General features: G+C 60.2%; 2 protein-coding genes across 3 annotated transcripts in view; both read right to left on the bottom strand.

Moving 5' to 3' along the window:
- Positions 1-907: 907 nt before the first annotated feature.
- On the bottom strand, positions 908-12,040 carry SLC44A2 (solute carrier family 44 member 2). 2 transcript variants are annotated; one of them, XM_050983975.1, is made up of 22 exons: positions 11,906-12,040; positions 10,842-10,890; positions 10,067-10,140; positions 9,902-9,986; positions 9,723-9,807; positions 9,522-9,638; positions 9,378-9,438; positions 9,131-9,254; positions 8,827-8,910; positions 8,569-8,681; positions 8,262-8,393; positions 7,972-8,071; positions 7,735-7,827; positions 7,420-7,504; positions 7,068-7,330; positions 6,894-6,988; positions 6,477-6,580; positions 6,069-6,142; positions 5,887-5,957; positions 5,639-5,727; positions 5,179-5,263; positions 908-3,462 (listed from the first exon to the last, which is right to left on the bottom strand). In XM_050983975.1, exons 1-22 carry the CDS (start codon positions 11,940-11,942, stop codon positions 3,356-3,358), a joined length of 2,127 nt encoding a protein of 708 aa, XP_050839932.1. In that variant the 5' UTR covers positions 11,943-12,040; the 3' UTR covers positions 908-3,355. The 2 variants fall into 2 exon arrangements, with proteins under 2 accessions (XP_050839932.1, XP_050839931.1); XM_050983974.1 differs by lacking the exon at positions 908-3,462 and adding an exon at positions 4,232-4,768.
- A 22-nt stretch (positions 12,041-12,062) lies between these two features.
- The window catches only part of SMARCA4 (SWI/SNF related, matrix associated, actin dependent regulator of chromatin, subfamily a, member 4), a 17,763-nt gene continuing 17,155 nt past the window's right edge, over positions 12,063-12,670 (bottom strand). The window contains exon 11 of the mRNA XM_050984788.1: positions 12,063-12,284. Coding sequence (XP_050840745.1) covers positions 12,063-12,284 — 222 coding nt within the window. The remainder of the gene's footprint in view (positions 12,285-12,670) is intronic.

Genomic DNA, 12,670 nt, shown 5'->3' with positions numbered 1-12,670 from the left:
AAAGGGCGGAGGGAGGGTGATGGACAGGGGGCGGGGAGGAGAAGGGGACGGGCCTGGAGGGCGGGGATAAGCGGCGTGGGGGCGGGCGCGGGCCAATGGGGTGGCCCGGCACGCGGCGATGGACAAGGGGAAAGACCAATAGGAGAGGGAGAAGGGAGGGTGGTGCAGGAGGGGCGGGGCCGAGAGCGGTGGCGGGAACGGCCCGGGGGGGGTCGCGGGCTGTGGGGACGCCGTGAGGGGAGCGATGGCCCGAGAGGACCTCCCTGAGGGGACGCGTCCTCACGAGCCCCCGAAACACCCGAGCCCAGCCAGGGTTCCACCGGGAACATCCTTCTCTGACAAGGACTGAAAAGGTTTGACCTCAAAGTGCCTTTTTCTGGAGGGGTCTGATGTCAAAATCGCCTTTTTACGAGGGCAGCAACCTCAAAATCACCTTATTTGGAAGGGGTTGACCTCAAAATCACCTTCTTTGGAGGGGGTTTGGCCTCAAAACCACCTTATTTGGAGGGGGTTTGGCCTCAAAACCACCTTTTCTGAAGGGGTATGACCTCAAAAATGTAGATTTTTCAGTGACTTGACCTCAAAACCATTGAATTTTTCAGGGGAACAACCTCAAAGATGCCTTTTTGGAGGCATTTGACCACAAGAACACCTTCTGCTTTTGATGACCAGGGGAACAACATTAAATAGGTGTCTGAAGGAGCATTTTGCTCTTTAAAATCCCCTCTTGGAGACCCTGTGGCTCAGGGATTGTTGGAAAATTCCTCCGATTCAGCCAAAACTCCCCAAAACCAGTGACCCCCCCACTTTGAAATCAGCTGAACCAATGCCCAAACGGCCTTTTTGGGGTGAAACCTGACAGAATTGGTGACATTAGAGCCCTGTGATGTCACACAACAGAACGAGGTCCAAACAGGCACTTTTTATTTTATTGTTGGTCGCGACGCTGACGGAACCGCGCAGAGACTCCGGAGTGTCACAGCACCCTCCATGCCTCAGAAACACCAGAAAAACGAGCAGTAAAACATCAGCCCCGCGGGTCGAGCACTGCTGGGGATTTGGGGTTGTTTTCTTGGCCTGAACAATCAGGTTTGTAGGGACAGAAACCACATTTCTAGACGGGGAGGGGAGGAAGAGTCATTATTCCTAAATTCCATCGTTTAATGCCTTGGACACGGAGCTTTGCCTAGAAACAAGAACCCAGTCTTGGAGTGAAGCTTTTCCGGACACCAAATTCCCCCGGACAGCTGCCCTCGCTCTGAGTTTTCAAAAAAAAAAAACAAACCTAATTTACAGGAATATTTCCCTCACTGCTCCCATCACCTCTAAAAAGCCACTTGGGTTTATTGGGAATAAAAATCCTTAATTCTCCCTAAATCCTGTGCTGCTGGGAGGCAGCCGAGCCAGCCCGGCTTCCCCAGGAACACACATTCTCCCAAATTTCTTCTCTTCTCTCACCACTTTTCCTTCCAGCCTTCCAAATTCCTGCTGGGTTTTGCCTTTTTAAACAAATAAACCCAGTTCCTGCCACTCCTCAGCTCCCACACCCAAAGGGTCGGGATTTGGGAGGAAAACAGCTGAAAATCGAGGAGTGAGAGAGAATTCGCCCCCAACACGAACATTCTGAGCAGAAATAAAACCAAATCTACCCTGAAACCTGCACAGGGAGGGAAAAAACTGAATGAATCCAGAATGAGCATCAGGAGCTGCAGGACACGTGCTGGAATGGCTGTAAGTGGAGCAAGGTCTGGTGATTATTCCCTGAATTATTCCCAATATTTGCCTCTTTTTAGCTTCATTTGATCTTTTCTGCTGAGCTTTACTGTTACTTTTTTAGCTTTGTTTTCACCTTTCCCTTCATTTTTCTGTCTTTCCCTTCACCTTTCTAGTTTTACATTTTCCTTCATTTTTTCAGCTTCAGCTTTCCCTTCCACTCCTCTGTCCACTGATCAGCTGCACTAAAAAACGAGGGGAAAAAGGGAAAATTTAGGGAATTTTCAAAAGAAAAATCAGAGAGATTGGAGATAGGGAAGCTCTGCCCGGCGGCGTCAGAGAAACCAAAACGTGCCCCCCAAAAAATTCACTGGAAAAGCTCCAAATAAACATAACCGAAAACATCCTGGAAAAGCAAAATATACAAAAGCCCCCAAAGGATTGGATAATTCCACAGAAACGTCCCCTGGACGATACAAAACCTAAAGGTGGCAGGGGAATTGGGATCAAAAGAAGCCCAAGGGATCCCTCAGCAGCGATTCCTGGAGCCAGGTGAGCACTGGGAAGGGGGAAGCTGGGACCCCCCCAGCCTCTGGGAGCTGGGAATTGTCCCCCAAAGCCTCAGAGCTTTTCTTTAAGTCTTTTTTTTTAACAAACGAGCCCCCCAAAAAAGGCCAATTGCTGGTGGCGGCTCTGCTCGTGTGGCTGCAGGGGGTCTGAGGGTTAATTTTATTACATTTTAGGTTTCAGTTAGTTACATTTTACAGCTAATTGACCCCTTTCCACACAAAAAAAAATTTCCCTTTTTCCCCTTCCTGGCAGGAGGCTGGTGTTGATAACCACTGGCTTTACTAAAATCACCTGGATTGAACCCAAAACCCCCCCAGGTCCATCCACACCCCCCCTCCTTCCCCCTGGGGGGGTGCCCCAAAACCCCTTAGGCAGGTGAAGCGTTTGGGAAGGGTTTGCCCTAAACTGACAACTTTGGGGGGCCAGATGCTCATTTTGGGGAGGAATCTGTGGAAGCTGCAGCTGCTCACGAGGTGCAAGAACTGGACAGAGCCTCAAGCCCCAAATTCTGCTCACGGCCCCCTCGTTCCCCTCCACCTTCACCCCTTGCAGTGGCTACAAAAGCACTAATTAGCTGACTCCTAAAAGAATTCATTAATTAGGGCCCAGAACAGGGCCCTGGGGTGTCGATGAAGGGCGGCGAGGGATGGGAAGTGATTCCAGCCCGCCCCAGCTCTCCGGGCAGGAATGCACAACCATAATTCAACATTTAGGGGGGCCACAAGGAGAACACCCCACGAGGAGCTGCCTGAACCTCCCGGCTCGTTCCCGCCTCACCAGATCCCTGTGCATCCCCCCCGGGCTGACCCCAGAAGGGTTTACCAGGACCAAAACAGGATCAAACACAATTAAACTCACTCTGGAGCCGCCCATCCCCTGGAAATGGGGATTTTGCCCCAGGAGTGGCACTGGCACAGCGCCCTGCGTCTCGTTAGCGGCGACAAGCTCGTCATCGTTACCAGCGCCAGGATTTAAGGCCGAGTCATCAAAAATCTGCATTTTACCCATCCACCCACACTGCCAGGGGTGGCCCAAGGTCCACGGAGGCGAATTCCACGCGGGACAGGCGGCGCTACGCGTCGGGCTGGCCTTTGTTGGTCTTCTTGAGCAGCTTCCTCAGGTCCTGGGACATGAAGTAGGGCTTCTCCGCCGAGCCGTCGTTGCGCTCCAGGTCTTCCACTGCAAAGAGAAACCCCCGGCCCCGCGGCGGGGGCAGGTGTGGGGTTGGTGTGATGGAGGCTCCTGGGATCCTCTGACGGTGATTCCCAAAGTCTCTGGGACTCATCGTGGAATGGGGTTTTATTTCTTCTTTCTCTCACACAGCAAATATGGGAATGGCCCGCAGGGGTTGAGAAGAAAGAGGAAATTTGGGTGTTTTGTTTCTCGAGGGGGGGAAAGTTGAACAGAGCCGAGGGCAGGAGGGACCCCTTGGCTCTCCCCAGCAGCTCTGGAGCCAATGCAAAGCGATTCCCCTCATTCCCAACGCGCCGACGAGGCTGGAAAATCCCAGCCAGGGAAAAACAACACCCCAAAACCAAACAAAGCCACAAAGCTCCGGGCTCACAAAGCCCAGGGGGTGTTTTGAGAAGGATTTGGATCCTTCTGGGATGGAAATGGGAGCATCAACACCAGGGCTTTGTCTGGCGGGGAGCTGTGGCTGAGGCTGAGCCACAAGAGCTGTTTTTTTTAAATCTTGATCATTTCTGGGCTTTCTGGAGGAGAAATCCCGACCCACCCCATGCCTGGAGTGAAACCCTCCAAGTCCCAGCGGCCACCAAGTCCCAATGGCCACCGGTGACGGCTCCTGCGATGGCCGGGACAGGGGACAGGGACAAACTGGGTGTGAAGCCAAAGCTCTGCAACCTCGCCCGGAATCCTTCCAAATGTTGTGGTTTGCATAGAGACAGGGGGAGGAAAAAGGTGAGAAAATTGCAAGGAAAGGGGTGAGGAAAGGACAAAGCAAGTTTCACTGCTCTTGGCGGAAGCAGACGCACAGGAAACGCCCAGAGACCGGTCTGGGGTGGCGGAACCCACTCGGCCCATCCCACCAAGGCCTGGCCCTCCGTGCTGGATCCCTCGTGCCAGCCACGCCAGCCCTCCCTCAGGAGCAAAGATCTCTGCCTCAAAACCGCCATGATCTCCAGGCACCGCGCTCCTCGCCGGGCGCTCCCGGGAGCCCCAGCCGGCTCCGGGTGGGCTCTCTCGACGCAGGAACACGGATTTTTGGGCAGGAAGGTAGACTGGACACCATCGGGCGCTGAGGGTCGGCACCCGCCACCCTCGAAGGACTTCCAGGGGACACAGAGTCGCTGCTGGGGTCAGGGGGCCGGGAGGGTCCCGCGGCCTCCGCCCGGCGCCGGGCCCTAGCCTTGGCTATCGGCGCTTTTGGAAGGTTCTAGGTGCCCCTTCAGCAGGATCTCGCTGAGCTCGGGGGACATGTAGTAAGGCCTCTCCGGAGATCCATCGTTTCTCTCCAGATCTTCACCTTTTCCAGCCCCGGGAAGAAGCGGCCGTGAAGGGGAAGAGCGAAAAGCAGTGGAGGAGCCAGGGAGAGACAGGGCGGAGGTGGAGGATGGAGAATGTGTGACCAGAGACACAGGAGGGATGGAAAAGAAGGAAAAGAGGGAGGAAAAAAAGGGAAATCGAGGTTAGCTGTAGTTAATTCCACTGAGCCCAAAGCACCAAAACAGAGGGAGAGATGCAGGAGCCCACGGACAGACTGGGGGTCTCTGCTGGAGCAGGCAGGGGAGAGCAGGTGAGAACGCAGGTGAGGAGTCAGGAGAGGAAAAAGCAGGAGAAAACCACACAGAGGGACCTCGGGATTGGGAGCAAAGCCCCAGACTGGCCACTTTGGGGGTGAGGCTGCTGGGAGAGGGGGTTTTTGCTGATACTCACAGAAGCAGAGGAAGAGGGTGTCCACGCACATGCCGTAGACGCTGAAGAACCCGTGGGCAATGAGGTAGGAGCCCACGATCACCGTCTGGAAGAGACAACACACGCTGATGCCGCGGCCAGCAGAGAGCCCGGAGCCCCGGCCAGGAGCAGCAGCAGGAGGAGGAGGAAAGTGCTGAATCCCACATTCCCCAGAGGAAGGAGGAGAAGTGAACAGGGCAGGACTGTTTGGAGCAGCCCAAGTGGGGACAAAAGGCCTCAGCCACCACTGGATGGAGGCCAGAGTGGGCAGCGCTGGCGGGCACGGCGCCAGCAGCGACCAACAAAGGGCTCATTGCGCCAGCGACCGGGAAAACACCTCCAACAAAGGAGCTCCTTGAGGCACCGGGTGTGGGGAGGGGCTGGTGTGGGGCACCGCTGTCCTCTCCTTCTGGAGTCACCCCAGAGAGGAAGGGCAGCTCACCAGAATCGGGACCCAGTAGTAATTCAGCGGCGGCGCCGTGTCCTGGACCAGCTTTATCCGCTGGGTGAAGAAGAAGAAGGCGAGGATTCCTGGGAAAGCAAGGGATGGACAAGGGTGGGCAAGAGGGAAAACGGGATGGAAAGGAGCAGCTTCACGGGAGGGGTGACTTGAGTGGAGCTTTTGGGACAGCACAACCGGTGACAGCAGCTGGATGACTCGAGGAGAAGCTTCCAGAACCCAGCACTTACCCACGCTTCCCACGATGAGGAGCTTCCCGAGGAAGAAGAGGAAATCCGTGACTTTATCTAACACAGCCACCCTGGAGACGAGAGAGGGACGAGCCTCTGCATCTGCTCCCCACTCCGAGCTCCCACAGAAGCAGCCAAGGCACGTAGGGCAAACGGTGTGGGGTGACTCCCCCAGATCTCACCTGATGATGTTCCTCATCAGCAGGAAGAACGCGTTCCGGGCCGAGGTGCAGAAGTTGGTGCCGTAGATGGCGATCTGGGGCGGAAAAGCCGGGCAGAGGAGAGAGAAACGGGGCTGCACTGAGTCCACCACCCAGGGGAGGGTGCAAATCCCACCCTGGAAGGGTTTTCTCATCCACTGCCAGGTCAGGCATCGCAGAGACCCGGAGCTGAATACCCCCACCCGCAGAAGATCCTTCTCAAAGCCAACAGGATATGGCTGAGGTCAAGGTTTTTCAGCTAAAAAGCTGAAAATGCTGCAAAGCTCCATATTCCCACAGCACTGGGAGACACAATTCCCAGGGAAATCTCCGAGCTGCCCCTGTGGCAGCCCCAGCCCTTGGCGGGCGTTGGTTTTGGGCGACTCTCACCATGATGTAGGCATTCCTGTTGAGGAACTTGATGAATTTTTCCAGGCACCAGAAGCAGCACTTGAGGCAGCTCAGGAGGAACTTGGCAAACTTGTTCTCGGCAGCTGGAGAGGGCAGGGAGAGGGGTCAGCACCACAGTCAGAGGGGTCAGATCTTCCAGCAGCCACTCCAAGGTCCCTGGTGAGACCTTGCTGCCACAGTTCCCTGTTCACAGCCCCCTGGGCACCCAGTGTGAAGGGTGGCATGGCACAGAATTAATTCCCTGGCACCGGGGACAGCTGGCTGAGCCCCTTGGCTCCTGCCCTGGGGAAACACTTCCCAGCATCATGGAATGGTTTGGGTTGGAAGGGGCCTTGCAGCCCATCCCATTCCACCCCCACCACGCCCCTCTCCCCACTCCCATCCCAACCCTGGTACCTTTCAGCCGGTGGTCCAGGTACTCCAGGATGACCCTGATGACCTGGACGATGGCCAGCACCAGCGAGCCGAAGGCCAGCGAGCCGGTGTGGTACCTAGGGAGGGATGGACCACGCCGGTTATAAAGGCACAACCTCCCCGAGCTCCCGGCCGCCCTCGCGGGGACGGACGCACCGGAGCGCGCGGCCAAAGGCGGAGAAGAGCGGGAAGGCCGGCATGTCGTCGGGCTTCTTGAAGGCCCAGTAGTAGGAGGCGAAGGCGCCCGCCAGCGTCACCTGGCCCAGCGCGATGACGAAGTTGGCCAGCCAGAAGAACATGAAGACGTTGAAGAACTGGAGCACGATGAGGTACTTGTGATAGGCGGTCTCACCGCCGTAGAAGGCGAAGAGGCACTGGGCGTCGGGGCACAGCTTGGTGACGTTGCTGGTGTTGAAGGTCTGCAGAGGACACGGGACACCGCCGGTCAACCCGGAGCCACCCCCGTGGTCTCGTCTCTGACAGGTTCTGAGTTTCCTGAGGTCCTCACCTCGGGCTTGCAGGTCTGCCCAGAGAACGGGCACGCGGACTCGTTGAACACCTTGTACACAGCCTCGTTGGAGGTGGACAGGAAGCTGTGGGTCACTGTTAAGGAAAGGTCGTTCTCCAAAGCCAACCCTAAATCCAAACCAGGCTCCACTCTGCTCTCCCGCTGATGCTCTTCCACCCCAGGGTTTGTTTTGGGTTAAACCTCAGAGATTTAAGGTGGATCTGCCGTCAGATCCTGCTCCGTGCCTGGGGAGACACTGGGGATGCAGGGAACAGGAAGAGGATGAGGAAGAGGGTGAGGAAGAGGAAAGGATACACGGCAGTGCTGGCCCAGTAGGCGATGCAGAGGCACAGCAAGAAGAAGGTGCACAAGGGGAACAGCAGCGACGACATGACGTGACCGACGGCCCTGCGAGAAGATGGTTAAACCCCAGTTAAACCCCAGTTAAACCCCAGTTAAACCCCAGTTAAACCCTGGTTATACCCCAGTTAAACCCCGGTTAAACCCAGGAGCGATGGGTGCCAGCGGCCCTGGGGACAGGGACAGCCAGACCTGCTGGCCTCCTTGATGAGCGCGATGGCGATGAGGATCCTCTTGCGCAGGAAGATGAGCAGCAGGACGATCACCAGCTCCAGCACGCACAGGATGATCACTGCCAGGGGAAGGCAGCGTCAGGGCCACCTTCACCTTCCCCCACAGCACCAACATCTCCTCCCGGGAACATCCAGGGCACCCACCAAAGTCCCTCCTTCTCATGGGAACAGCCCAGAACCCCGCTGTGACCCCCCCTTCCCGTGCCCTGCGGGGTCCCACCCCAATTCCAGAGGAGGGCGGACGCTTACGGAACGCCAGCCACGTCTGCCGCAGGTGGAGGTAGACACGGAGGTCGGTCTGGAAGCCCAGGTCTGTCAGGGACACATCCGACCCCGCTTCCCCTTTTAACTTGGCATATTCCATGTAACAGTGGAAGATTCCTGTGGAAAGGAGCAGGAAATTGTCCTTTCTGCATGGGAGAGGCAGAGCTGGATGCCAGCCCGGGGGGAGAGACACCCGGAAGGATGTGTGAACTTCTGCAGGGCGAATCCCACTGGAAAGAGGGCAAGGAGAAGGGGGAAAAGGCAGGGAGAGGCTCCCAGCCCCCCTGCTCACCGTATCCCAGCACCAGGATCACCATCACGATCATCACCCAGACCATGATCCCGGCCAGGAAGCGCAGCAGGACGATGAAGATGAGGCTGGCCACCATGGCGATGACGAGGCCTCTGCGGGAGGAAGGCCACCATGTGTCACCACCCTCCCAGCGTGCCCCGGCACCCTCGGGACGGACGGCAGGGATGTCACCCCTCGTGCTTTGCTCGGTGGGAACTGTGAAATACCGGAAACCCCTGAGTTTTGCCCCGTGCTCACATGATGATCCAGTACCAGGACACCGTGTAATCCTCGAAGATCTTCATGGCCAGCTGCCGGGTCTCCAGCACCACGTTGGCTTTCCTGCGAGGAAACGGGAAACGCCGATGGAGCGGGAGCCAGGGGGACCCCAAAACCACGAAAATTCAACAATTCTGCCCAGCAAATTCCCCGCAGCCGTCCGCACCGTGCCTCCTTTGCCACCCTCTGCCTTCCCACCGCGGGATTTTGGTGCAGGATTCCTGGCAAGCACCCGACACCTCCAAGGGGCAAAGCAGCTCCTAAGGAGGGGCCCGGGACTCACTTGGCCCCTTCCAGCAGCTCGGTGACGTTCCTTTGGTTCCCCCAGCCGTCCTCGTAGGTTGTCTTGTTGCCCACCATGATGACGCCCTTCTTGGCCTGGATGGCTGGGAAGCATCTCCGTGCCACTGGTGAGATAGAGGGGGAGGCTCAGCTGGGAAAACGAGAGCCCCAAACCCCCGTGGGACCCCCAGAACCCCCAAACACCCCCCCCGAATCGTTAACGAGCTCCTCGCTAATTACGGACGTACGCGGGGTGCTGGGAATGAGCATGGCCGGACACTCCTTGTCCTTCAGCACCAAGAGGGGAGCCTGGAGGGGGGACAACGAGCCAGCCATCAGCACTCGGGGCAGGAATCACCCTGGGGCACGGGAACACCGACCCCCCAGCCCACCTTCTGCGAGCCCTTGTACTCGGGGGTGCAGAAATTCCGGTAGTATTCCAGCGAGGCGGGGCTCCCGGAGGCCGTCATGTACGTCATGTACCGGTCCGGGCATTTGCTGACACAGATCTGCAGGGGAGGGGGACGTGGGGAGGGGGCTGCAGGCCCGGATTCCCTGGGGAATCGGGGGGTCCCGAGGGGGCCGGGCCGTACCTGCGTGGTCGGGCACTGGAATTCCAGCAGCACCAGCGGGCTCGCGCACTTGACGATGTCAAAGTAAAAAAGGAAAGGTTTTTTCCTGCAAAACAAACCAAAAAAAACCGCCCGGGTTGGGGAAACCCCCGCCACGCTCCCCCGGAGGAATTCGGGGTCTCTCCAGTCCGGGCACTCACTCGTTGGGGGTCCCCTGCTGCCCGCAGAACTGCCCGCGGCTGTCCGTGGGGTGGATCACCTTCCGGGGGTCCCCGTGGGTCCAGGCTGGGGGGCAACAGGACGGTGAGGCCGTGGTCACCCCCCCTGCAGCCCCCAGACCCCCGCCCCGAGCCCCCAGGACGTACCCACGACGCCGACCACCACGTAGCCCACGATGGCCACCACCAGCAGGACGCAGCAGATGATGTCAGTGCAGCCCCTGCAGGGGGGACACAGGGGTGGGGACACTGGGCTTGGGGACCCTGAGTCTGGGGACCCTGGATTTGGGGACACTGGGCTTGGGGACACTGGGCTTGGGGACCCTGAGTATGGGGACACTGGATCTGGGGACCCTGGGCTTGGGGACATTGGGTCAGGGGACCCTGGGCTTGGGGACCCCGGGTCTGGGGACTCTGGATTTGGGGACCCTGAGTTGGGATCTCTGGATCTGGGGACACTGGGCTTGGGGACCCCAGGTCTGGGGACCCTGGGCTTGGGGACCCTGAGTCTGGGGACACAGAGGTGGGGACACTGGGCTTGGGGACCCTGGACTGCAGCCCCTGCCAGTGGGGACAGCAAGGCTGGGGACACTGGGTCTGGGGACTCTGGGTCTGGGGACCCTAGGCTTGGGGACCCCAGGTCTGGGGACCCTGGACTTGGGGACTCTGGGTCTGGGGACCCTGAGTATGGGGACACTGGATCTGGGGACCCCGGGTTTGGGGACCCTGGATTTGGGGACATTGGGTCAGGGGACACTGGACTTGGGGACCCTGGACTGCAGCCCCTGCCAGTGGGGACAGCAAGGCTGGGGACCCTGGATTTGGGGACATTGGGTCTGGGGACCCTGAGCTTGGGGACCCTGGATTTGGGGACTTGGATTTGGGGACCCTGGACCTGGGGACACTGTGCAGCTCTGCTCACCTGTCATAGATGGGACCTTTGAAAGTCGGGTCATACTTCTGTGGCGTTCCTGTGGGCAGCAAGAGGAACGGCAGTGAGGAACGGCTGCCGCGGGAGGAAGGCACTCCTCATCCTCCTCACCCCCCAGCCAAACGCTTCCCAAAAAAACCCCCTCGGGACCAGCGGAATCGGGAAAACATCTGCGGATCCCATTCCCGAGCTGGGAAACACCGACTCCCTCGGAAAACATTCCCTCCCTCATTCCCACAGGTGGCTCGGCCCAAAAAATGTCCCCAAGCGGCGGCCCGGGGACCCGAAATCCCACGGGAACGCCAAATTCCAGGTAAGCACCGAAGAGCGGGGCTGGGGGCGGCGGGACCGGCCCGGGAGGGGTCACCGGGGGTCCCCCGGCCCCGCCGCCCCCTCCCCGGCGCCGCGCCGCCGCCGCTGCTCCGCTTTATTTTTAGGGTGGGAACGGAGCCAGCGTGGGAGCGGCCCAGGGCAGGGGGGCCGGGGGTTTAGGGGGGAATTTTGGGGGGGGGATCAGAACCAGAACCGATCCCGGGACACCCCCGGGCCCGCCGGCGCCGCGGTGACGCCCCAGAACCGCCGGAGCCGGTTTGTCCCGGCGCCGGCTCCGACCGCGGCCGTCGGGCCGGTTCTGTGGCCGCCAGGGAGGGCGGCCCCAACCCCGCCGCCCCCTCAGACCCCTCCCCAGAACCGAGAGCCCCCTCCCCAGCCCCCCAAAACCGCGGCCCCCCCTCCGTGCGGGGCGCGGCCGTTTTTGCTTTCGCTTTTCTTCGCCTTTTCCTGCCCCGTTTTCCGCCCATTTCGGGTTTGTTTTCCGCCTTTCCCCGCGGCCGTTTGACTCCTTCCGCGCCAAACCCGCACGAACCCCCCACAGCCGCCCCCCAAACCGCGCTGGACCCCCAAAAATGCCCCCAGCCCGCAGCGGGCGGTGCCCCCGACCCTCCGGGAACCCCGGACGGAGCCCCCCGACCCCGGGCGAGCCCCCAAAGACCCCCCCGAGCCCCGGCCGCGCTTCTGAAGCCCCAAAGGCGCCTCCGAGCCCCCGGCCCCGTTACCGTGTTTGCCGTAGTAGTTGTCCCCGTGTCCTCCCATCCCGGAGAGCGCCCCGAGCCCCCGGACCCGCCGCCGTCCCCGTTCCCGTCCCCGTCCGCGCCGGGCCGGGCTGGGCTGGGCCGGGCCGGGCTGGGCTGGGCTCAGCCGACCCCGCCTCCGTCACGGCCTCCCCAAAATCCGACCTCCGGGGCACGAACGTGACCCAAACCCCGCCCCGGAGAGCGCGGGCTGCGCGGTGAACCGGGGGAACACCGGGAGAACACCGGGGGAACCGGGGGAGAGCGGGCAGCGGCACCGGGGGGCTCCGCGGAGAACCGGCTCCGGCACCGGGGGGCACCGGGGGCAGCTGGCTCCGTCTCCGGGTGGCAATGGGGCACCGGGCTGTGGCACCGGAGGGAGCTCGGGTCCCGCTGTTACCGGGGAACTCCGGCACCGGGAGAAACCGAGGAGCTCCGGTACCGGGAAGCACCGGGGCGCGGTGCGACCCCGCCAAGCCCAGCCCGGAGGTTGGGAACGGGCGGGAAATGTCCGGTTCCTGCCGGGAAAGGGGCGGCGGGCGGTGCCAGCTCCCCCCGCGGTGACGCCGGTTCCATCCCCGCCCCGGTTCTATTCGGGTAAATAAATCACCGGCAGCAGCGGCGGAATCCCGGTGCTCATAGGCCGCCGGTGATGTCAGGGCTGCGGGTCCCCCCCCCGCGCCCAGCGAACAAAGGCCGGCCCGGGGGGAGCCCCCGCCCGGGAAAAACGGGGGGGACGCGGCGGCTCCC

Source organism: Serinus canaria, chromosome 25 (assembly GCF_022539315.1).
Source record: "Serinus canaria isolate serCan28SL12 chromosome 25, serCan2020, whole genome shotgun sequence".
In the NCBI taxonomy this organism is placed as follows: Eukaryota; Metazoa; Chordata; class Aves; order Passeriformes; family Fringillidae; genus Serinus; species Serinus canaria.
Note: the sequence above shows the minus strand (reverse complement) of the source record. Positions and strands in the feature narration are given on the sequence as shown.